We start from the raw sequence: 25966 nt of genomic DNA, 5'->3' as shown, positions 1-25966 counted from the left end.
AAGTGGGCATCTGATTATCTATTAGTACATTAGGTAGTCTTTGCTGCATCACTTCCATTTGTACACAGCAAAAAAAAAAAATCTGAAGTATTTTCTTTGCCATGGCAATGGATCAACTTTTGAGCAACGCATTAAAATGTGAAGGCAGCATCTGTTAAGGCTCTGAGGCTACAGGGGATTCTGTGAGGCCTGGTCAAGGGGAGGATGAGAGAAACTTTTTTTTACTGTTCCCTGATCCTCCTCTTATACCCCGGCCTCAAATCCCTTACCCACTGCCCATCAATAAGTGCATTTTATTTTTATGACTTCTGTCTCTCCCTCCTTGTTCTTTAGTGGCCCATGCTGTAATGAGGACCTAGTAAGAAACCACCCTGGAGGTGTACATATCAAATACATTGTTACTAATTCTGCTTGAAAGGTACTTTCACACAAGTCTGCTTAAAATCAGAGATAACCGAGTTGGCAGTGAATTAAAGCACATTCATTTCAAAGTTGCTACATTTTTATTGGTGTTACAACTGACTTTTATTAAGGAAAGGCTATTTTTTGTGTTATAACTGTCTTAATGTATTCAATTTTACCTATCCCCTAGTTTTCTTTTTATCATTTTCTTAGTCTTTTGTAATAGCTAAAAAACTAAACTGAATTGTTTGCTAATTTCAAAGATATTTAGATGTGAGTAACTTGCTTTGGTCCATGGGGTCACAAAGAGTCGGACATGACTAAACAACTAAACAAACTTGCTTTGGATCCCATCATTTGCATCTCATATACAAAACTTAAGTCTGAGATTCAATGTACAGTATATATGTGTGTATACAAATACTCCTTGGGAACTTGTAAAATTTGCTTTGGGCTGAATTAACCTAAGGCACTTTCCTATATGAATTGGCCCCTCTACACACTCTTAATCTATGTTGGGTAGTTTCATGTTACTTACCAGTAAGAGGTATGGTTTTAGACAGCTTGATATATGAAGGAATTGGTACTGAGGAAGTTTAAGAAGAGAATTTAACACTTTTTTTAAAAAAAAGATTAATTTGGTTGGACATGACACAACCAAAGTTAGGCACTTGTAAAAGTCCCATTGATTTCACTGGGAGTTATTTAAGCATATGCTTAACTTTCTTTTAAAGTGTTTAATGTGGATTGTGCACCCACCCAATGCATGAGAATGGTTTTACACAGGAGCAACAATCTCCCCCTTCAGATATCTCTAGCAATTTCTCAAAGCACTACCCTGAACATGCATTTCCCACACTAATCCTGTCTAATAGCCACTGACTGGCATTCTTTTCCTAAGAGAGGAAACAGTACAAAGACAAAGAGTTAAGACTTTGGTGAGGTACATTTCAGTAACATAGTAGGAAAAAGTATTTCCTAAAATGGAATGAATAGCCTAGCTATAAGACGTGAATGTTTCAGGAAACATTGCCATAGTATTCAAAAATATTGCCACTATATTCTGCTATAGGCCTGTGTGCTACATGCTCCAGAAGATTATGTACCTTAGCTCTGCTAAATTTCCATCCACCCAGCTTTATTTCATGCTACAACAGAGTTGGTATGTTTGGTTGTACAGGGCACCCTCCTGTGGTAGCCGCTGGCATGGCACAAAGTTTAGATATGGAGAAAAATGTAATATAATACTGAGAGCACAAAGGGAGAATGGACTCATGGAAGGCAAATGCCTGATCCAGCTCTACTCATGCACTGATAGCTGCGTGGGAATATCTGCACTAAAAGACGGATGAGGACACAATATTTTTTAGCTTACATACCTTTGAAAGCATCAGGAGTTTCTTTCCATCTAGTTGCACATTGTCCTAATAGGCAGAATTATAATTCCTTGAGAAGGATTTTACAATGCTATCATTATAATTTGCCACTGTCTCTTGAGACAAACAGGTGCCAACAACACTAACTGCTGAGAGGGACTGCATATGTAGGTGTAAGTTGGCCCAAGGTATGGCTATAGTGGTACCTCGGGTTACAGACACTTCAGGTTACATACGCTTCAGGTTACAGACTCTACTAACCCAGAAATAGTACCTCAGGTTAAGAACTTTGCTTCAGGATGAGAACAGAAATGTGGTTGGCAGCGGGAGGCCCCATTAGCTAAAGTGGTACCTCAGGTTAAGAACAGTTTCAGGTTAAGAACAGACCTCCAGAACGAATTAGGTTCTTAACCCGAGGTACCACTGTATACTGTATTAATTCTGATTTCCTTGTAAACTAATTTACTGTCTTTTTCGATCAAAAAAATTATAAAGAAATACTTGAAATATAAATAAATTAGAAGGGGGTTTCATGTTAGGCCCTCAAGAAGCCCAAAGGCTAAGAGAATCTACAGCACTAAACAGGCACATGATATTAGTTGAGGAAAGATGACTGAATCTTCGTTGTCTGCTATATTGACCGAACATTACAATTTAGCCCGCATGGCTTCTTCATTTTTTGCAGAGGGGTGGGAAGATAACTGTAGGGAACAGTTCATTAACAATGCTGACCCTAGACTTTTGAGACCATTGGGCACGGCACCCTCAATCTGTAGGGTTGGAAGGGACTATGAGGATCATCTAGTCCAACCGCCTACCATGTAGGAATCTTTTGTCCAATGTGTGACTCTAACTCAGGACCTTGAGATCAAGTGTCTCAAGCTCTACCAACTGAGCTACTCTCCCTAATAAAGATATGGGATATGCAAACTGAGAATTCTATCAGGCTCCAACTGAGCTTGGATACTCAGTGCAAAGTGGAAATAGTGGCTGTTACAGCAGTGAACCTTCTGCTGGTCTTGGGGGCATGGGAAAATGCCCATTGTAGCCACCTTCAAGAGCAGCTTATCCATGAATGGCTATAAAGCACAGTTGCAGTGGAATTCTCTCTCTCATGTTTGCTTTTCGAAAATGTCATTTTAACAACCAGCCCATGTCAAACACTATCTTTTAGCTTCTTGTATGTTATGCGTAGGTACATGGGCATGTTATTTATTTACTCTTACTGCTTATGTTTGCACTGTCCTTCTTGCCAGATAACTCAAGAGCAACTTATATACGGTTCCCAGGATAAGATCAGTTTTGCAGAATGCAGGGCCAGAAATTGCCTTGCTTGGCTTCAGCAGTAGAACTGCATCATGGGCCTTTGTATCATTATTTTGAATAGAAAGCGGAAGAGTCTTATTTTGAAATCAAATGTGCATGTCAGCCAAGGCACACTTTACACCCACATTACAGGTGTGGGAAAAGCAAAGAGTTTTTTAGTGTCATGGTGAAAATGCCTTTATTTTGCGACAGAGCAAGGAAGCACCAGAAAAGCCACTTAACACTTTGTTCACATTGATTTCAAATGACCTTGTTCCAATATGTACATTTCAAAACTGTGTTCTTCTATCTGTTAAGGACACAAACTATTTATGGGGGTTTTTTTTAGATATGGTGCCCTACATTCTGGGTTATATTGCTTCTTGTATCATGGCCTGAATTTAGACATTGTATCTATTTTTACTCTTCCAAAATATAACAATATTTCCTGAAGAGTCATTGTCTGGTTATATTCTAGCCAGGAAGAATGCTGAAAACATCCTTCTTCTTAACTTTTATTATAACCAAGCTGTTCTTTCCAACATACTCCAAATTAGGGTTATATTGTAAAACTATTTTCAGGTGGTTTTTATTTCACTGTAATATTTGTTCCAACTCTCATCTTAACAGGGGCAGTTTTGTCTTATCTTAAATATACTGCAGTTTTGTAGACTGAAAAACACCAACTGAGGAACAGGCATAGAAATGGTATGCATAAAACTAGTGTAAGGAGCCTTAGGCCCTCCTGATGTTGCTGGACTACACAACTCCCATAATCTCTACCTAGCATGGCCAATAGCCAGGGATAATGGGAGTTGTACATCAGCAAAACGCTCCCCACACCTGTTATTTTAAAAATGCCTTATTTCATGTTTGTTTACATATTGGTTTCACTGCAACATGCTCACACTTTCTTCCAACTAGTCCATATGTGTGCTCAGGAAAACAACTTGTGCTGAATTTAACTCCCACCTCCCCCCTTAGCCAGGCATTTACGGACATCAAGTCTTCCTGGGACGGCTTTTGACAGAAGGAATCAAATGAGAAGTGCTAGCAGAACTCCCTTTGAGCTTTGTTCTAATTGTTTTCATACTACCTTGCTCTGCTTTAAAGCAAAATCGTTCACAGAGTAACTTGTATAAACACACTCTGAATGTAAATATACACTTAAAAGACTTAATTCCCACTTACCGTCTGATGATATACTTTGGTTTTCTAGCCTCCCACTTTCTTTCAGTGTGTCTTGTGTCATTGACTCCTCTGTTCTCCACTATAACGTTCAGAGTTTATCTATTTGTTCTTAAAGTCAGTGCTGCCTTGACCACACACAGTACGTTACATTATAGTAGGAGACTTAATACCAAGATGAAGCTCTTTTGAACTGTGTTAAAACTTTTCAAGTACACGCAGTTGATCTGGATTATTGTTTTAATTTTTGTGGGAGAAAGTAGTCCAACACCGCTCATGCATGAGTGTAAAGGACTTCTGCAACTGGGCTCTTATCTCCTACAACACCAACTCCACAGATTATCCAGAACAGATTTTTTTTGGAGGTGTAGGTGGACGGAGACTAAGATTATGCCACCTTGTGCAATGCTGAATTTCACCCAACATCTTTTGAAAAGGCCATTTCTCCCCCTAGAAAATTATAGTTCAATATCTCACAACATTCTTGTTTGTATTAGTCTGAAGATGAGGCAGGGGAGTTGCCATTGGTTTAAAAAAAAAAGACCAACCGGTGAGGATGAGGTAGTAACATTTTAGGGCAAGAAATGGAAAAGGAAGTAGGAAGGTTCAGGACATATTTAGGTAGATGGTTTGTAAGCATTGGTATTTACGCAGTACCTGAAAATTTACACTTATTTTCCTTATGTGATCACAGCTTTAGGCAGTTTATTATGCATATATGAATAGAAAGGGCTCTGGAAGCCCTTGTAAGGTTTTGCAGGGCCATCCAGAGGCTTTTCCTTTGCAGAAACAGTTTTTCAAGCTCTGCACCTTGCTTACAGGGTTCTGGGAATGTTGCACAAAGCCTCTGGTAGGCTGCAGAGAAGTCTTGGATGGCAGAGGCTGCTCCTCGGATTGTTCTCATTTCGTGCTATTTTGCCTTTGCATATGGACCCCTAGAACCTCAGTGTACATTATACAGCAGAACTGTACAGCAGAACTGTTTTCATACCCACCCATAACAGTGCACAGCAAAAGGTCTACTTGCCCTTTCAGACCAATTAGGTAGCATAATCCCATGGCGCTATTGATGTAAAACGTAGCCTATGCCACCACGGGCTCTTGCTGGTCTTGTTGGCCAAGTGCATCAAATATTATTTCCTCCTCAATGTAAACTCACAGTTCTTAAAAGCCACTGCAGAATGCAATTCTTCAGAGCAGGGTAGGGATCCTGTGTCCCCTCTCCCAGATGTTATCTGGCTACAACCCCATCACTGAAAATGCTGGCTGGGGCTGATGGAAGGGCCACAGGTTCCTTACCCCTGCTTCAAAATACATAGATATGAAGGCTGAGCAGATAATGGTAGAGCAAATGTGCAAAAGAGGTGATTTGATGCTGGAGGATGGCAGGTGGAGCAAGCTTCAGTTTACAAACTAACTACATTTGGTCACCAGAGTTTCTTTTAAGCATACTAGCCAGTCCCTGTGATGAAGCCCACAAAGGTTTGTGCCATACACTCTTGGGAAGAGAATATCACAAAGACCTGGTCTCTTACCAGCTGAAATTACCTTCCAGGCTGCTTAAAGTTAAAGGAGAATAATTTCCTTTCCCGTTCCTCTTAACTCTCTGAACTGCAAACCGCCCTTTGTATCAAATGAGAACTTGACATTGAAGGGATATCCTGAAACACTCTCTGGTAGTACTGAACAATTATGTGGTTAATGTATTCACTAATATTCAAAGAAACAGAAGTGATTCCCTCCATTATTTCATAATACAGTTATGCCTATCCCCACCGCTGCACCCCTTCTGCAAAAGGCCTTTGAGTCACTTTTTGTAGCTTTGCACAAGCACGCTAGGTGACAGCACACCACTTTGCACTTGTGTCCGCGTTTCAGGCTTGTGCTTTAAAGCGAATACGAGGGCTCGCACAGTCCTGCGGTAGGGCGCGCTAATGAGACGGGATGAGAGATGAAAAGCTTCTCGCTCAATATTTTCCACCAGCGGGTGACCAATCTGAAAACAGAAAGTAAGAAATGAGATCCTTACATTTAATAAGGAGACTAACTGTTTGAAATTGGAGGCTGGTTTCTTAATCAGCTCAAATTCAAGGAAATCCACTTCACATCACAAGTAAAACAGGAAGAGCAATTTAATTTCACTCCAGCAATTAAAGAACAAGGCAGTGTGGTCAGTCGCTTTTTTTGCCAGCCCAACAGGAAACTAATCTGCAGCCAACCTGGGGTATCAGGTTCAAGTGCAATTACGAACAGGGTAATACTGCCTCCGATAACATTCAGTGATACAAGACACTTTTGATAGCATTTCAAACTCAACTCCAAAACCAAAACCTGGATGTTCTAAATACTTGGCAGGGCCGACTGGCAGGGCTGTAAAGGGAAATGCAGACTCTGTGAGCAAGTGTAAGGAGGTGTAATTAAGAAAACAGAAAGGGATTTGCTAAATGTTAATTATGAAGTTATTGCTTCAACATGTGCCAAGCTATGTAATTTGGCACAGCTGAGACATCTAAATAAATTATATAGAAATAAATGAAAAGCAACTATTGCCTACCAAGAAAGGGTTTATTTCTCTTTTGGCCATTAGTGCTGAGGAATTCTGTATTTGGGGAGAATCCAGAATGTTCAATTGTTACTATCTTCAGGCTTATTTTCACCTCTGCTGTGGTATAACCACTTCCCACTCTTTGTGGAATCTTATATCTAAATTTTAGTACTCTGCTGAAATCACTGACCCTCCTCATCCTCCATAAGATCACTAATCTTTGAAGGGTTGTGGATCTAAAACACACCGTCCAAAGCTCACTGCTCCAATTATTTTGAATAGCTTCTAATTCTAATTCTTGCCTCTCATATTTTGCTCACAGCTCACCTCTGGTGGTTCATGAAAATGCATATGGCACTTCTTTGTGTTAGTAAGAATGGCTCTTGTGGGGAAGATTCAAATAATAGGACGGGGAGTTTTGATTATACTGGTGAATACACAGAACAGGACCTTCTCAGTTGTGGCTTCCCTGTTCTTGCAATTAGATTCCAAGAGAGATAAGGCAAGTCCCATCGCTTGTTAACTTTAAATTGGCCTTAAAAACTTACTTTTAAAAACATGGCCTCTGGAGGCCATTTTTGTTTTACTGTATGTGGAATGTTGGCTAGAGTACATTGCATCATACTGGATATGTGCTTAATGATTTTATTTTTGGATTTGCCTTGTATACAGTTCTAAACTGCTTTGAGAAGCATTTTAGCCTGAAAAGCGGTCTAAAAGTCTAATAACTACATTTACTAGCCCTTGGGCTCCAATTAGAAAATAATGGCATCGGCTGCCAATTAGCTTCTGGGCTAAGTGTGAGGTGCTGGTTCTAGTGTACAAAGTCCTATGCAGCTTGGGATCAGGATACAATAGTCTCAACCCTTTATATATTCTACTGATCATTTTGTTCTTCAGGAGAAGGCCTGTTGCCATACTATACTATGTAGGAATCAGGCCTTTAATGTGGCAGCTCCTACTTATTGGAATCTTGCCCTGCCCCTACACCCCAGCAATTAAATACTGGACAGGCTCCATCTCCATTGTTTTATTATTTATTTAATAAATTAAAAGAATGATTTTATGTTTTGCCAGGGATCATAATGGCTTAATCCAACACTGATGGGGGATTGCCAGAAGGGGTTCAACAGAAGAAGATACTCTGTGTTTTACTATTACCACCCTGGCCTTTGAAGTTCTCAGCATGAGTGGGGATGTCACATTCCCCCCCCCCTGCAAAAAAAATTAGGCTCCTTTGCCCAACAGCCAACTTGCTAGTAGGCAGAAGCAAGTTCAGCAAGTATATTATTCCCCAACACCGTGCTGTCAAAATTAGATGCTTATGACATTAAAGACTAGAATTCACCCAATTCGTAACTGGAAAAGTCTGCAAATAGTTTGCATTATATATGAATCTTATACAGTAGTACCTCAGTGACCAGCCAGATGCAACAAGAGTAACGGATGGAAAAAGAAAGGTGGAGGCAGCGTATCAGTCAAGTGCGGGGAAGCTCTGGCTCTCCAGATGTTGCTGAACTACAACTCCCATCATCCTTGGCCATGCTTGCTAGAGCTGGTGTGAAATTTAGTTCAGCAACATCTGGCAGGCAAAAGGCTCTTGGTACCCAATATATATGTTTGCACGAGGTGGAAATAAAAGAGCCCTGAACATGCAGACCCTGCCTTTTGGCAAAAGTGGAGAAGCACATATATGAATAGTAATGAGCCAGGACACAATCCCAATTAAAACTGGCTTCTGGCTACTGACTGCTCCAGATTAGCAACATCAAGCATGTATCTGAAGAGTTACATACATGGTAGAGTTGAAGCTGAGCACTCCAGCTTCAGGACCCAACATTAGCTCCTTAGCAGAAACGGTGCATGATTTTCTGACCAGAGTTGACAAGGACTGTAAACACTGCTTCTAAATTTTGCACAGCAATTCCTGAGGGCCTTGACGTGCCATTTAAAGGATAATTAATGAATACATTAAAAGGATAATTATTATGGAGTTTAATATAGCAGGCAAACTGATCATTAAGGCTTAGAGAGAATTCTTGTTGTGTTCATTACTTAAGAATACCACAGGGATCTGATATTTACCACCACTTTGTACACTATTGACCCTCTCTGTAGGTTCTCACAATAAACTTTGATTTACAAACACTTAATTACGGATATAAAGTTTGCCTGAAATACAGAGCATCCAAAGGGTTTTAGCACAGATTTAGTGCATTAAAATATTGTGTGATCTCCAATGTTGCACAAGCAGGCTTTTGCTCACACTATAGGACTTTGCTCCCCCCCACACACCACGCAGCTCCTTGAGGACCCCCAAAATTTGCTCCAGAGTCCCAATCCATGGGAACTGAAGGGTGGGGAGGAGGAGGGAAAGCCAGTTCTGCTGCTGTGCTAATACCATGTGGTATTGTTCACTAACAATCCATTTCCATGCTTTCCTTTCTTTGAATTATTAGGATGATATGTACATGCTGGCTATGCAAAAGCAAATGTTTTTTTCTACTACTCCTACCCGTCAGTTAGAGTCCAGGGTCATGTAGAGTCCATGGTCTTCTATCACATGACTGTGCTCAACTTTATAATCATAGTAAGATTATAGTAGTATATTATGATTATATAATCATATTAAGATTTCCTAGTTCCACCCCATACCTTCTGCAGTTAGGCAAGTAACAACTAGGGAGGGAGTTTTCTCAGTGCCCATACACAGAATGTTCCTCCCAGGTGCCAAATCTGATGTCTTTTCCAGCACCAAGTAAAGAGCTTTTCATTTGCCCAGGCTTTTCTGCATGCCATGGAACCGAATTCTAACTGAAAATGTTTTCTGATTCTGTTGCTTCTATCATTCTGCACACTCTCCTCATTTCCGCTGATTTTATACTGTGCCTTATTTTATTTGATATTGTTCATAGGACTTTTGAGAGCTACTCTCAAGCTTTGCGAATTTGGGAAGGATGTCAATATTTTAAATAAGTTATTGTTGTTGCAGATCCTGTACACGACCTTTTTTCTATACCCCCCTCATTACAAAGAATATATCTGGGGGGGAAAGACAGTGAAAGTTCCTAACAATAGATTTCAGTCTTAGGATCAGACGATACTTTTGCAGCCACCTACAGAAAGGTTTTCTCATTCTACAACACCAAAAGACGAATTTCCATGTAATTTCTCACAATGCTGCAAAAACGTTTTTAAATTATTTTTTTGATTTATTTAACTATTGCTTTCTTCCTTCCCCGCTGATTGAAGAGGTGAAGACAAATGGAACATTTTTAGAGCACTGGGGATGGGTTGGAAACACACCCATTGCATTCAATATAAAATCTACATTAGTTTTATTCCTAGGAAGAAAGATCCTGCTCTGTAAATTGAGGGTGTTTCAGTTTCATTGAGAAAAAGCCAGCTATAGATAGTGCTGACTGGATATTGCATATGATGCTAAACAGCACACATAATCCCTGACGCAGCTTTGAAACTTAAAAAAATTCAGGGGGGAAACATATAAGTGAACACGCTTATGTATAGGGCTTAAAACCTTTTTAAAAAATCAGATAGTCTTGCTGGAACATGACAGAATTCCTGCATCCACAAGGGGTTGGACTAGATGACCTTTGGAGTGATTTCCATTACCATTATTCTCTGAGAAGAGTAAGAAATCTGCTGCATAGACTCATGGAGATAATAACGTCTCCTCATATTTCAGCAGGCTGCCTGTCTTTAATACCCAGCCATTTGATGACTGAAGGACACTGTTTCTGGCAACCCTGAAATCACTGGATGAGATTATGTTTTAACTGTTTCAGAACATTTTTTGTTTTGTTTTGCTGTTGCAACTTGGGCTCCTTTGGGAGGAAGAGGCAAGGTGTAAATAAAATAAAATAGCATAATGTTACATAAATAATAGTTAAATCACTATAGGCAAGGTTATACATTGTTCCCCTTATTTTTTAAAAAGTAAGTTGCAAATCATTCAGGTTGTTGTTATGTGTACAACAAGCAAATTATAAATACAGACTCATATCCACTATAAAGTGCAACTAGAATTTAAACCTTATGCCTCTCGTCACTAAGATCAGCACTTTTCCGTTTTGAATTCCTGGCATATGCCCTAAATCCGTAACAGAACCACCCCAACTTTGTAAAGAAAAATGCTTCTCATTCAAAGCCATTTTCAGAAAATGAGTAATAAAAAACACAGCACCTCCAGCTCTAGAGCTTCAGCAAGTAGCTTCCGTGCATTCTGCCTAAGCTTCTCTGTCCTGGGATTACTCCTCACTTCTATTGAGGGCCTATTTGAATGGTCTTTGATGAATGTTCTCCACTCAGTATACACTTCTTTGGCAAGAGCGGCCACATCCTGATCTGAATGTTTGCGCATCTTGTTCACTGTATGACCTTGCAGAAGATGAAAGCAACACAAAGTCTTAGCACACATTAAGACATATTAGTATGAATGAAACTTCTAAAAACTGAGGGCAAGCTTGGAAGCACCTGGAATCAGTAACATGGGTGAAAAAGACTTGCCATGAGATGGACTGACATTTGGCTGCTTTGCCAGCAGTTTCCAGGCCAGTGTTATTTCCACCAAAGCCTGCTATTAAGCCCAGAGATTTAGCACAGCAGTTATGACAGCTGGAACATCTGTATACATCTTCACTTCTCCATACGAGTTCTTGACTAATTCATTGTATTTAAATATATTTAAAGCTGCCTTGGTAACTTTGGTTACTGCTAGAGGTATAATGACCAACTAAGACAGCTAACGTAAGATCAGCGAGGGCAGAGAGTGGGGAAAGGTCTTTAACATGGATACTTAAATGCCAGTCAGGTTTAAGCTCACATTATATATATATATATATATATTCAACATGCCAAGCATTTTTAAAATGAGCACAACTGATAGGTCTCAGTTTATTCAAATGAACCACATACATATTTCCAATGGGAAAAGAAAAAAAAATGTTACCTATTTTTGTTGAAAGTAAAACTTCTTTGGAGGGTATTTTCTTCTTTAATTCCATTAAGGCTTCAATTAGATTCTCCTTGGACTGAACTGAAAGCTCTAGCATAGATTTCCATCTTTTTATATCTTCTATAACCACAACCCTCTGCAAAGAACAATCATCATTAGGAGACAGAAAGAGGCACACATAACTTATTGCAGATAAATGTACTGTTTTCTGTCAGCTAATATGATTGCTATTGACTTATGAATTATTAAATATGACAGGTAGACTAAGTGCAGGAAACCTAGGTAATCCAAACAGACGAATACTTGTTTCACAGTAAGTCCCTGATGTGAAGCAAATGAGAGAAATCTAGAAAGCAAAATAAACTCATTAGACTGCCATCTTCAATCCACTTACTATTCTGAAGTGAGTGTTTTAAGCAGGGTTTTTTAAAACAAAACAAAACATGAAAACACCTCATTGTATTGTCAACTACCAGCTCTTATTTTTCATCTCATCCCAATGTAAGGTCATCCCTGCACTTACCAAATATTTTTTTCAAGCCACAGCCCATCATCCAAATTCTTCATTCCAAATCTCAGTAGGCCAAACACCTCAAGCAAATATAACCACCACCCCCTCCTGACTTGGTCCACTGTAAGCTAACTTTTTACTTCACTGATGCAGCACTTTTTGTTGTCAGCCTTTACATGGACTTCTTGCAGTTTCTTCACCACTTTGGACCCACTCCTTCTGCCAAGGGAGGGGAACTTGTGGCCCTCTAGCACCTGTTGGACCCTTAACTCCCATCAGCCCCAGACAACATGGCCAATAATCAAGAGATGATAGATGCTGTAGTCCAGCACACCAAGTAAAGTTTCACTGAAGCTTTTGAACTACCGCATTAGGACCTCTCTAGCAGGAATGGTTTGTAAACTGCATGCACAGTATCAGATCCATCCCCACAGAACCCTCAAGCCTCTCCTGAAAGGGGGGGGGGGGAGACACCCTGCTGAATGTGGTGAGTTAAGGCTAAAGGGAAAGGGAGAAGAAAGGGGAGGGAAGTCATCTTGCAACCAACCACTTCTGCCCACATTTCTCTGGATCAAACCCATACTATAAAAGATGTGTTTCTGACTACTTTAGGGAACCTTAATAGTTAACTGTGCAACATGTTCATTAATGATTTTGTTCCAATGACTGTGAAGAGACTAACCACACCCACCCAGACCCAGGTACTTATTGCCCTATAGGATTTTGTACCTACCTATCTCTCAAAATAACTTCTGCTTTGCTAGTATTTATTTATTTCGTATACTGCCCTTCATCTGAAGATCACAAGGTGGTTCACAACATCAAGAAACAAAAGGAGAACACAAAATACACCATAAAATGAAAACAACCCAATAACTCTCCTCCTTTGCTTGGCTAAGTTTTGCCTTCCCTATCTGTACGCTCAGAAACACTGTCAAGCTATCTGAAACAAAAGGACAGCCATAACATATTATAGTAGACATTTAATGAAATTAGAATAATTTGAGCATATCCAATATCTTACCTTCAGAGATTCTATAGTAGCTTGCTTGTAAATCTTTTCTCTAGGATCTTTCTCCTTAGGCTGTCCTTCAGTCCTTGGTTTTCGTATAACAAACTTATCCATAACACAGTCCTTAAAGAGACAGAAGCCACTGAATGGAGCAAAAAGACAATTCTGTTTCAAAGGCCGGGTGTATGGGTGTGTGTGTGCACTGTACAATTATCTTCTTCAGTAGAATATCTGGGGTTGATACAGATCTTGCAGCTATGACTAACACAGCACAGTGCCCATTAATATGAAGTAAATGATGATAGCGGGAAATAGTGGGGGAGGAGAAAGACTTTCATACTCTAACTGGCAGTTTGGAATAAAATCACGGCATCTGAGTTAATAATGTGTAACAACAGAAGACAGAGAAGAAAATTGGGTATCAGACCACAAGTACTCAAACCTCTCAGAAGCAACAATGGTTTGATGGAGACCAGGAGTTAATATCCCTCAAAGATGAGTCATGCCCTCTGTTTTGGATGTTCTTCCTCAACTACAGATTTGAGAGGAACTCCTACTAGCACCCAGGGTAAGAGGGCGATCGGATAGCTACTATTCCTTCCTATATTGCAAGCCGAACAGACAATAGAGAAAGGACGAAGAACATTCACAATGCAGGCTTGATGATCAAAGAGAGTTAAAAGGCAGGGAATGCTGTGAAACCCAGAGAAACATTATGTCCGAGAAGGATGGGGAGAGAGACCACGGTCTGAACGGTGGTGGACTTGCGGTGGACTCACCTGGGAAGGAGCAGCAGTCGCTCAAGATGCTTCCCGGCCGCCTATTAGCTTCCGCTATGGCAGCTCCCATCCCGCCTCCAGCATCCCCGAACTACATTTCCCGGCAGGTCTTGCGGCTCTCTCTCTCACGATGTCTCTTCTTCCAATCACATGCCACTAAGTCATTCATGGAGGCAGCCTATTGTTTTTTTAAGGGTGATGGCTACTCAGAAGTACGTCCTGTTGAATTTAGTGGGGCTTACTCTCATGTCAGTAGAGTTGGGATTGTAGTTTAAGTAGCACAACACCCATCCTGGAGATGGAAGCTGCATGGTTCCTTAGAACTTTTCCCCAAAAGGAGAGCGCGAGAGAGAAAGAGCGCCGTTCACAGGAAACTGGGGAAATCTAGGATTTTTAGCGTGGTTGTGATTGGACAGCGATCATGTTCATACTGTTTCTAACATAAAGCTTCTGTCGCGTGGAAAGTGTCCTAAAATTGCTCTAAAATAATCAATTCCAAGACAATGAGAGTACTTTGATTTTATTACCTCCAAACCAGAAGCAGGAAGGACCAAGACGGGTGTGGATTTGTGCTTAACGCTCCCCCCCACCACCACCAATCAGCCCTCATGTTGCAGGAAGCAGTGTCGGCCTCAGTTCAGTTGCCTCCTCAGAGCCGATCTCCGAGCCAAAATCCAGCGCGCTCAGCTGCCTTGAGAAGCCTCGCGCTCCCTTGAACGTTCACGCAGAAACCTTATGGTTTCCAAGTTTTAAAATCTTTTTATCATTTTTAACACCCCAAATTATCGAATTCTTCATATGAAACTAAGTTACAAATAGTACGGCATCCTCTCCTGGTTGCTTTCTCCAGGGAATACACCGCTGAACAAATACTGTTCTACTAAAATCCGAGCGTATCCCCGCAACCCGCTCCCTTTATATGGGCAGCTCTCCCTTCTGCCCAGGGAGAGGGTGTGAACCGCACAAAGAAACCCGGAAGTCCGCATCCTCCGTCCAGTCTAACCCATTTAAGTCCGCAGAGCTCTTCGGCGGGTGCCGGAAACCGGAAGCGCGAAAGGGGCGGTTAACAAAAATAAACAACCGTCTGGCTGGGGGTTGGCGACTCAAGATGGCGGCGCTGCGGCCGAGCCGTTTGGGGCTGGGGTCTCTTCTTCTCCTGCTGCTGCTCGCTGTGGGCGACGAGGCGGCCCGGCCCGAATTAGAGCCCGTTCCGGAGTCCCTCTCCGAGTCTTTCGAGCCGGCGCTGGGGAACACCGCCCCTTGCCAGCGGACGTGCCAGAGCACCTACCCGCTCCATACTTACCCCAAGGTAACAAGCGGTGGTCGGGTGGGGTGGGGGGCGCCCTACCTTCCCTACTGAAATATTCCGCCACCCCCCAAGAACCACGTCGCTATAGCAGCCGGTTAGTGGGACCTTCTCTGCATTTCCCCCTTTTCATCCTGCCATCTGTATTTAAGCCACGGGCGCTCCTGGTTTCTTAAATAAAAAAATAAGAACCTGACCCTTGGTTGCGGGCAGGAGGGGCAGCCCCTGCGGCATCGCTGCTTATATTTAAGATCTCCCCACCACCACCCTCAGTGTAGGGATGCGACCGTGGCTTGTTCTCCTTTCGCTGTGCAGCCCTCGGGGCAACTGGCAGCCGGGGCTGCATATTCTTCCTAGCAAGGAGAGGGAATGGGAAGGAAGCCACACTCCCTGCAGCTGCTGCTCCCCCTTTGGCCGGTGGATGGGGCCTGACTGGTTTTGCCAGTGCTGCGATGCCCTTCCTGAGGTTGCAACCGCTAAGTGGCTATGAGAACGCGGACCCGTGGATGGATTTCTCACCTGGTAGTCTTTGACTGCCTGAGGTGGGGCCTCGCAGCTTGGCTGGGTGCAAGTGGGAGTCTCTCTACAGTTGCTGTCCGCTAAGTTCTGTGCGATCTGCTCTCCTCCACTTTCCTCTCCTCAGCTTGTTGGGCTGGCTAGTACACAAAGGAAGTGTGCAAAAATAAATCCTTCACGTGTGCCAAAATGCAAAGTGGCATGATTTATTGTTGTTACCTGTTAGCTGCATTCCTCATAGAAGTGGCCCAAAGAGACTTACAAAATGTTGGCATAGGTCTCAGCTGTCCCCTGAAAAAGGCTGTCAACTTTAAGGAAAAGGAAAAATGCTAAGGTAAGGTATCTGGGACTGCCTTCAGATTCTGATTTCTATGCAAGCACTTTTGTCAGCTGGTCTGAAGGCCAAATAATGGTTGGGCTAATGATTTTCAGATTGATTGACATATGGAAACAGAAACTTTTCTATGTTTCCCCATGAGGTACTAAGGCTGCAATTTTAGGTGCATTACCTGAGCTTAAACTCTAGCTAATTCAATGGAATCTGCTTTTCAGTAGGCATGCATGGGATTGCACTCTTATTTCTCAGCAAACTGCAAAGTAAAATGTATTGTGTCTATATCATCTACAGGATTTGATCTCTACATTTTTATTACAAAAATATAGTTGTCATTATAGCCCACTTTCCAGCCTGTATAACTCCCCCAATTCCACATCTAGAACCAAAATAGTGACACTTTGCTGACTTTTATACTACTGTAAATTCACTAAGAGTGTTTGTTCAGTATCTGTCCTGATATCTTTCCTAACTCTCTTCTTCCCAGTGCATACATGGAGCTGAGAAAATTATTCTTTAATTTCACCTGCCCAGCCCAGTATTTGTGTAGCTTCTTGTAGCTACCTGCTTCTTACCGTACAAGATAACAGGTTTCTCTTTACCTGTCATGATGATTATGCCAAGCTGTTAACATAATGACACATCAGACCAGGGCTTCTCGGCAAACATGCTCCTTCATATCTCTGCCAAAATTCCTCCTTTCACATCCATATTATTGTTAGCTACTTTATGTCTTCCATGCCGTTGTTTGCCATTGCACCCATCAGTATAATCAATACTGCTTTAAGACATTGACACTGTTACTTTCCTTGATAGATACGGTACCTATGGCACTGTTACTACACAAGAAATACATAGTTATACATTGTCATTTGATTGTTGAACCGCATAAGAATTACCATTTTGGAGCATGTGTGTTACACCTGCTTTCAGGTTCCTGATTAAGACTGAAATATTCATAATAGATAAATATCTAGCTTATAGGAGAAGGGGTCCATATGTTGACTAGGGAGAAAGGTAAAGGAACCCCTGACCATGAGGTCCAGTCGTGGACGACTCGGGTTGCGCGCTTATCTCACTCTATAGGCCGAGGGAGCTGGCATTTGGCTGCAGACAGCTTCCGGGTCATGTGGCCAGCATGACTAAACCACTTCTGGCGAACCAGAGCAGCGCACGGAAACACCGTTTACCTTCCCGCCTATTTATCTACTTGCACTTGACGTGCTTTTGAACTGCTAGGTGGGCAGGAGCTGGGACCGAACAATGGGAGCTCACCCCGTCGTGGGGATTCGAACTGCCAACCTTCTGATCAGCAAGCCCTAGACTCTGTGGTTTAGACCACAGCGCCACCCACGTCTCTAGACTGGGGAGAAAGGATACCTCAAATACAGGTTGGTCAAAAGCAGTGCCACCCACCCCTAACTCGGGACAGCCACTCCAGAAGGATATCATGGTCAGTGGTATCAAAAACTGCTGAGAGGTTGAGGAGAATTAACCAGGACCTATTTCCTCTCTCTCTCTCCCAACAGAGGTCCTCATACAGGGCAATCAAAGCAGTTTCTGTGCCAAAACAGAGCCTAAACTCTGATTGAAATGGATCTAAAAAATAAATTTCCATCAAGGGCACCTGGATCTGGTCCACAATCACCCACTCAAGATAGTTTATATTTGTGCAGCTTGTTCCAAAGTAAACTAAATAATAATATTTCAATCAACATCTTGGTTTCATATTTGTATAAGGTGTTTCAAGGATCAGATACAAGACTTCTATTAAAGCCTACTTTTACTAACCTTAGTAGTCTGCTGAAGTCTCAGTGAAAAATCTTGGCTCACTCTTGTAGCTCTGTGAAATAATAAAAGAAAAAGTTTTTTGAAGTTAAATTGTGCAGCACATTGTGTATGTCTTTGTGGTATGAGTAGGGTTAGAGTAGGATGATTATAAAAGAGTGATACTGACCTCTTAGGTTTTCATTACCAGGAAGAAGAGCTCTATGCATGTCAAAGGGGCTGCAGACTCTTCTCCATTTGTCAGTTTGTGGATGATGGGATTGATTTGAATCGGACCAAGTTGGAATGTGACTCCGGTAAGATAAGCTAGCCTCTTTTTCAGCTTGTAATATATGGGTTGTCACCACTTTTCTTCACTACTCAGAGTAGGCTTATTGAACTTTATTTCAGTCAGTCTACCCGAAGTGTGACTTAGTTGGATATCTCCCTAAGAGAAGAATTAACAGCATGATGTTAATTGATTAACATCAAGAGAGTTCAGCAAGGAGGAAGCTTCCAAAATCATGCAACAAAATAAGTGTCCACATAAGGGCATGAAATCTGATTTATTACAAAGTCAAAAAAGTAAATTTGGCTTAACGTCAACATGTGTAAGCCACAGATACCCTGTCATCAGGGAAATCTATAACAAAATAATAAGCCTTAAAACATGCACCTTGTCACATTTTGTTAGTTATCATAAAATGTCATTGCAAGCTTAAAAATAAAATGAGAAATTAAAATAAACAAAAGTTTGCAACGTAATAGAATGTTGTGATATAAAATATAATAGTGTTGATGCCTTAAGATTTTTGTAATTGTAGCTTCTCCTTTGAAAGAGAATTTTTCTGAAACAAAGAGGAGTTATCTAAGATGAAAGAAAGTGTAATTAAGAAGTTTTCAGTCACAAAGTTATTTGCAGCTGGGATAGGAATCTCTTAGTCCCAAAGCTATTTGCAGCTTTGTTGAGACAGTATGGGTCTTGCTTCTACCGTATGAGATAGGTCTGCACCCCGTCACAAGATTGAGCCTGTCATGGAAGAGAAAGTTCTGTTTCCATGCTGAATTGGACATTAAATATAAACATTCATGAATAATAATCTTGTAAGCTTTGATTGGAAGTAAATCCATTGACTTTGAGTAGTGCTCACTTCAAGTAAGCACACATAGCATTGCAGCCCTAATTGGCTTGCTGAGTACACAGTTCTGGGAAGAGTTTATTTTCCCTCTGCAGTTTCTCTGTATACAATTGTTATTTTCACTCTGCAGTGCTATTGTTTTGCCTGTCTCCTATCTAAAATGCTGGAACTGGAGCCTTTTAAAAGTTGCATCCTGAGAGAGTTGGCAAAACTGAAAGCTAAGCATATAGCTCAGGGTCATACTGAAAGTGAGTGGGTATTCTGGTTTTACCCTGCCCCTCTTTGGTATTTCTGTCACTTGGGGAGGGTGTGTGGTTGTTTTTACAGATCCTGAATGCTGAAGTGTAGTTCAATTTTGCCTCTCTCTTATCTCACAACTGACATAATTTGATTGGAAAGATGAGCATCAGGAAGGGAAGTCCAACATTAGTAGCAATATGTTGTGGTGTTGCACCCTAATATTCAAGTGTGCTTTAGCTGCTTATGTGGAAGGTGTGACCATTTAAACTGAAAGAATCTGTCTTTTACAGCATGTTCTGAGGCATATACCTCTCAGTCTGATGAACAATATGCCTGCCGTCTTGGATGCCAGAATCAGTTACCATATGCTGAACTGAGACGAGACCATGTAAGTATTTATATTAAAGTGAGTGAATACATTTTCACTGCTTGTATTCCCATTCTTCAACTATTTTAAAAGTAAATTGTGGAGAGAAGCTCTGTGACATGTTTGAAATTGTTGCTTTTATATTAATATGTGAATCACTATTTATTTGCAGCTCATGTCCTTAATGCCAAGAATGCATCTTCTATTCCCCCTTACGCTTGTGAGATCATTCTGGAGTGATATGATGGAAACAGCCCATAGCTTCATCACCTCCTCATGGACTTTCTACCTTCAAGCTGATGATGGCAAAATAGTAATATTCCAGGTACTTGCTAACCTGCTCTTAGCTGTTCTGACATAAGAGTTCAAGAGAACTAAGGGAGGGTGTTTTTTGTTATTCTGTTTTAAATCAAATAACTCCATGTTGAATGTCTGGGAGTGTTCTGTTTTAATGGCTTTGCTCTGCTTAAAAATATAATGTGTCTATTTAAATTACAGTTTGTGTCATTATGTAGGTAAATATGTTAGGTTTGTTTCACTAATTTGAAGGTTTTGTTGTTATTTCAGTCAAAGCCAGAAGTTCAGTTCATTGAAAGTCCTGGTCAGGAAACACAGGATTTAAAAGAACCATCATTTCGCAAAGCATCTTGTAAGTTGTTTTAGGGAACTTCAAGGAATAGAATATGGTTTGCCAAACAGTAAGGATGTACTGTCAGTGTCTGACCGGCAATTTGTATTCATGATTAGATAACTGTGGAAACCAGTAGCTTATTTTTTAAGATGCTTACTGTTTGGAATTTGCTTGATGACACAATCTTTGTCTGATGTTTAAACATGGCAACTGAAACTTGTTTTTACAAGTTTTGTACTTCAGTTGCTTCATTGGCTCTGGTTCAGCAAGACACTGCGTGTTGCAAATGTAAGAAACAAACTCACAAGATATTTTTTAGCTGTTCGCTTTTTCCTAGGACTTCCTTCCAGTTAAAAAAAATGGCACTGCTCAATCTTAACATTTATTTAAAGAGCTTGCTGTGTCTAGTAGGAGGATTTACCGGAAGGAAAAAGGGTTGGGTAGACATTCATAGCGTACAGAAAGATTGGACACTTGAGCATGTGTCTTGGATTCTGTGATAAAATTAAACAAAAATGTACTATGATTTTCAGTAGATCTGCAGCCAGGAGGTCCACAGACACACAAGGGATTCTTCGACGAAGATGAAAGTGATAACTTCTTCAAATGTGTTTCAATGTATGTACATTTTAGCATATGAAGTAATTGCTTAAGGGAGAAACATGTTTCATTCCCTAATGCTGTATATCACATGTAGTTCAACTACCAAAACAATCATGTGAAATGTTTTCACAAAACATTTTCTTAAAATTAACATTTTGACCATTTATGCTGTATCTAATTGAATGCTCTTTAAAAAGAGGAAATGCCCATAGTGGCACAACTTTTACTACAAACATTGCTGTCATGCTGCTTGCATTGAACATTGTTTCCAAACTCAGACCATTCTTTAATATTACTATGTTAGGTCTATTTATAAGTAAAACAAAGTTCTGAGCAAAGCTGTTGGCTCACATAATATTGAGGGTCAGTTTGAGTCTGAAAGGTGCTAAAGTAGTTGTGCTTTTAGGCTTGTGGCAGTAATTGTTAAGTTATTCTGAAGCTAGTAACCATAGTTCCTGGTTTGGATGAAATTGAAAACTGGTTAACTGAAAAAGATTTCTGTATTTCATTCAGGCACAGCATGAAAGGAAATCACTGTATTTCACAGGCATAGTGTCTGTACATATCTCGGCTTATTAAGCTGAGACATGATCATGTGATCATTTTCACTGAAGGTAAATGGTAATGGGAAGCAATAACCTCTTATTAGATCTTGAAAGCTCAAAGATGGTAGCTTTTGCTTATTTTCTGGGACCAGATTAAGGTACAGTAGTTGACTGTGATGGCATCTAAGTCTGCCTATTTTGGATTGTGTGTGTGTGTAGAAACAATATTTAGGGGGGATACAATTTTCAATATACCTCAAGCTTGTCTTTATGGCTGATCTGTTTTCTTATATTACAGAAATTCTGGCTGGATACTGACAACCACACTTGTCCTTTCTGTACTGGTGTTGCTCTGGATTTGTTGTGCAACTGTTACTACTGCTGTGGAGCAATATGTTCCATCTGAGGTAACTTAAGTCCTCAATTTTCCAGCATCCTACCACATTATATTCTGTGATATCAGAATGCTTTGGGTTTGATAAGAGCCCTTTTGTGCAGAAGAGAGTATCTCATGATTCTCTTGTTAATGAAACAGGATTGTGAAGATATATATTGATTATATATTGTAAGAGGTCTCACCTGCTTATAGCTAATCTCCAATGAAATTGCCAACTTAATCAGCTGATGTGATCATTGGGGCAAATACAGTATGGGATATGTAAACTGGTAGTGACAGTTCATGCTAGCTTTTTCAGGGAAACAAAAGATTACAAGGGTGGTTTCATGGGATGAGTTTTGACATCTCCCAGCAGAAGCAAAGCATGCACGTGATTTTTGCTTAGCAAGATGACATTCTCTAGATTTGGTGGGCATTTCTGTGAGGTTGCAGTACTGAAGCCATCTCAGTTCATAAAAGTTATAGTACAGTTAGGCCATAATGCAAAAAAAGGGAGAGGCATTTCTGGTAGCAAATATGCCTGAATATGTTAATGTAAATAAAATACCATTGTAGAAGTCATATTGATAGCCATTCATATATTATGTAACATACAAAATGCTATGCAGGATTAGATCAAGATCTATCATCGAGTAGTTTGTGGAGCCATATGCAGCCATTTTAAAAAGTGGTGCTCAGCTAAAGGGCTAATTATGTTTCAGATGTAATGTCCAAAATCTTTATTAAAATTTGAAGTCTTCCATTGCTACTTCCTACTGATGCACAATTTAATTGTGCCTTTTCTGTGCCAGTGTCTCAAAGCCTTGATAATTTCACTCATAAAGACTTGTTTAATATCTTCTACTCCTCACCCCTACCCCCCAACCCTATGTTTCTGGAGAGTGAACTAAAAGTGTGTGGTCCTGTTTAACAGTATAATCCTAAGCATGTTTACTTGAATGTAAGTCCCACTGACTTCAGTAGGAGTTATTCTCCAGTAAGTATGCATAAGATTTTAGTCATGATATCCATGCACCAAGATGTACTGGAATAAAACTTACTGTGTGAAATGATTTCCATCTAATATCATTTTGTTGTTGTTGTTGTTATTTTAGAAGCTGAGTATCTATGGGGATTTGGAATACATGAATGAACAAAAACTGAATCGATACCCAACTTCTGCTCTCATTGTGGTTAAATGCAAGGCTGATGAAGAAGAAGCTGGACCTCTACCTACAAAAGTTAACTTGACTCAGTCAGCAATATAGATTTAAAAAATGAATTCATTATCTTATTCTAAGACTTCTGTTAACTTTGGTGACTTTTTCCAATGAAGAGGCTTTTGCAGGGGTAGTCAAAGTTCAGATTCAAATAAAGTTACATAATTGATTACTGTTATACTGTCATGGAATTCAATCTCATTTTCCACGAGTAAAGGAAATTGTGTTGAGCAAATGGGGTTTGTAGAGAATTTACATTTATTTGCATCTTTTTTTTTTTCCTTACCAAAAATCGTAAGTATTGTCTATACATTAAGGTTGTGGTATTTTCAAATTATGAACATCTGTTGGTATCAGAGTGTATATTTGGAATCTTGTTTCTAATAGTGTAAGCAATTTTTTGTGGTCAAAGATGCCTTTTAAGTTGTCTTCTCAGCTGTGGATAAATGAAACTAACATGTAGAATTGCTTAGAAATCCTTATTGCTTCAAATGGCTCATTTTCCACAATAAGAGTACATTTTTGTTGACCTTTGTGCCAGTTTCTGGCACTGAAGTACTGTGGGTCAGAAATAAAACTTTAATGTATAGAGGAATCTATTATGGTGTCACTTCTGTATCCTAAAACAAATAAGCTTCCCTGGCTTTCATTTGCTACACTTGTCAGCTCAGAGAAATTACTAATTTAAACAACAACAACCTTTCCCTAAAAAACAAGCAACATTGGTGGCAGACAAAAATTTCTGTGTATATCGGACATTGGTATATTTGACATTGACTTGCTCACAAGAAGTCTCTTGACTCTCACACTCTTTCACACACCAGTTGAAATTGATAAATGCTACTTTCAATTTTAAACTAGCCACACTTCCCTCTTATGCAGATGCCAGCCAAGATCTGAAACCATGGTTTGATCCTGGCTTGTGTTCGCTATACAGAGCTGTTGTTAGGATCTGTTAGTTCAAAACTGAAATAAAAAGTTTTCAATTTCTTCCTCTGGGGCACAAAGCAGGGAAGATACTCACAAGCCTAAGGATGTTGGAACTCATTCTTGGAATAGATAATCATGGTTTCCCACTATGCATAAACCCAGACACAGTTTACACTTAACCCTATCTGGGACATGGCCAGCTTTTAAAAACCTACTTAATGAATAAGAATAAATTGTTACATTCAGGCTTGTGACCAAACAAATGTCTTGTCTAATGCAGTTTTATAAATCAGTACTTTCCAGGGGAGTTTGCAAGTTCTAATTTATTGTTAATATAATTCTAAATGTGTTGAATTGGGAATTTTATTTCAGTATTTTTTTACAAGTGCTCTAAAAATCTTTAATGTTTTAAATTTTATTTTACCCTTGCTAATTGGTAAAAATGTTCTGAAAAATAATAAGCATCTTTATTCGGTTTACTGAAGCATCCATGCTTCAAGTAAATGACGAACAACAGAAGAGGCAACTATTGTAAACTCTACAGTGAAGTAACAAGCCAATAAAATTGGTATGCCATTCTCTATAAATATCACTATTGACAGCATCTCTGCATAATTATAAAGTTGATGATTCTCTAATACAGTGGTGGTAGAAAATGAGGTTTTCTGTCTAAAAGTTGATCAATTGGAGACTAATAGAATAACTTGCAAGGGCAATCATTAAGCAAGTTATATTGCTGTGGTTTCATTTAGTCAATACAAATTCTGAAGTTTAAAACTTGCGCTATTTCTTAAAGCGAGAAACCATGGACACTCCTTTATCAATCTGTGAAATAGTTACTTTCAAGCAACTTTTGCAGCTCAGTTGCTGTTTGTGTTGTACGATAACTTCTGCAATATCAGTTGTCTTGATTTTTCACTTGCTGTGCTAAAATACTGTTGTATTATGCACCAATTATTTCAACTACATTTGCTTTAACTTATACATTTGTTTTTCATTTGGATTCTTGTTTTAGGAGATGCCTTTGCAAAATAATCCAGACTATACACAGTAAAGGTTAAATGGACTGAAATGTAGTACCCTTACTTTGAAGGTTCAGTATTGTTGAACTAAGAATTCCATATTGCTATGATGTTACTGGATTCTTCTCTCACTGTGACAACTTGAGCTGAAATCTGTTTAAAGGTCTACAATAAATCAATGGCTAAAAGAACTAGTGCTACTTAATGTACTACTTTTTTTAGGAGGAGAAGTCAGTGGTCCCCTGTTAGCAACCATGTCAGTCTACCAAACTTGTGGTTGTGGTTGGTCTGAAAAGCAACACTGAAAGCTCTCTTCCGGTGATTCAGATCAGCCAGTTGAAAAATACCTGTCCATTAAATATAAAACATTGATCTTGTTTCATACTTCATTTCACAGAACTGAACTGTTCTGCTCCAGCTTTGGAGATCAATAAAATCCATTGTGTTCAGTAACAAAGATAATTGATGTCTTAATAGTGCTTAAACATTGTTTTGTCCACAAAGTCTACAAAAGCCTATATTATAAACACGCTTCAAAATTAACTGGCTGAACTGAATATTGGGCTACCCAATTAGTTTTGCCTTGCTAATTTTTTCAGAAAATATGCACGTATCCATCTATTTTCTGGACCATTTTCAAGCTTGGCTCCTAGCACTAGGTGCCCTTATCTTAGGTAGACTTGATGGTGAAACTTAGGAGCTTTGTGTATTTACTGAAAGAGGCGAGTTGGCCAAGGCAAGGTTCCTTGGCAGAATTGATTGACATGCCTTACATTAGAGATGGAAATATGTGGCATTCCAGGAGTTATTGGGGCTACAGCTTCCCATCAGCTTTGACCACTGGTCATGGTGGCTGGGACTAATGGAAGCTGATCTC

At 39.9% G+C, this 25966-nt stretch overlaps 2 protein-coding genes and 1 long non-coding RNA gene across 6 annotated transcripts; 2 read left to right on the top strand and 1 right to left on the bottom strand.

The window, feature by feature from the left end:
• Window positions 1-1979: 1979 nt before the first annotated feature.
• Window positions 1980-5981, top strand: LOC310846357. Its single transcript, XR_014565258.1, has 2 exons — window positions 1980-4392; window positions 4430-5981. It is a non-coding gene; the product is annotated as an uncharacterized lncRNA (long non-coding RNA).
• Window positions 3256-14575, bottom strand: TCEANC2 (transcription elongation factor A N-terminal and central domain containing 2). Of its 3 annotated transcripts, none has more exons than XM_083742696.1 (5): window positions 14094-14575; window positions 13327-13456; window positions 11786-11927; window positions 11021-11214; window positions 3256-6267 (listed from the first exon to the last, which is right to left on the bottom strand). In XM_083742696.1, exons 2-5 carry the CDS (start codon window positions 13426-13428, stop codon window positions 6079-6081), a joined length of 627 nt encoding a protein of 208 aa, XP_083598822.1. In that variant the 5' UTR covers window positions 13429-13456; window positions 14094-14575; the 3' UTR covers window positions 3256-6078. The 3 variants fall into 3 exon arrangements, with proteins under 3 accessions (XP_083598822.1, XP_083598823.1, XP_083598821.1); XM_083742697.1 differs by having other exon boundaries at window positions 13327-13437; XM_083742695.1 differs by lacking the exon at window positions 14094-14575 and having other exon boundaries at window positions 13327-13740.
• Window positions 14576-15082: 507 nt separating this feature from the next.
• Window positions 15083-25280, top strand: TMEM59 (transmembrane protein 59). 2 transcript variants are annotated; one of them, XM_083742664.1, is made up of 8 exons: window positions 15083-15402; window positions 18228-18333; window positions 19686-19783; window positions 19935-20087; window positions 20330-20411; window positions 20927-21011; window positions 21840-21948; window positions 23033-25280. In XM_083742664.1, the coding sequence occupies exons 1-8, from the start codon at window positions 15202-15204 to the stop codon at window positions 23183-23185; spliced, it is 987 nt and encodes a 328-aa protein (XP_083598790.1). In that variant the 5' UTR covers window positions 15083-15201; the 3' UTR covers window positions 23186-25280. The 2 variants fall into 2 exon arrangements, with proteins under 2 accessions (XP_083598790.1, XP_083598791.1); XM_083742665.1 differs by having other exon boundaries at window positions 15116-15402; window positions 20930-21011.
• Window positions 25281-25966: the final 686 nt, after the last annotated feature.

The sequence above is a fragment of the Podarcis gaigeae genome (genome assembly GCF_964106915.1).
Source record: "Podarcis gaigeae genome assembly, chromosome: 6".
Taxonomy (NCBI): Eukaryota; Metazoa; Chordata; class Lepidosauria; order Squamata; family Lacertidae; genus Podarcis; species Podarcis gaigeae.
Note: the sequence above shows the minus strand (reverse complement) of the source record. Positions and strands in the feature narration are given on the sequence as shown.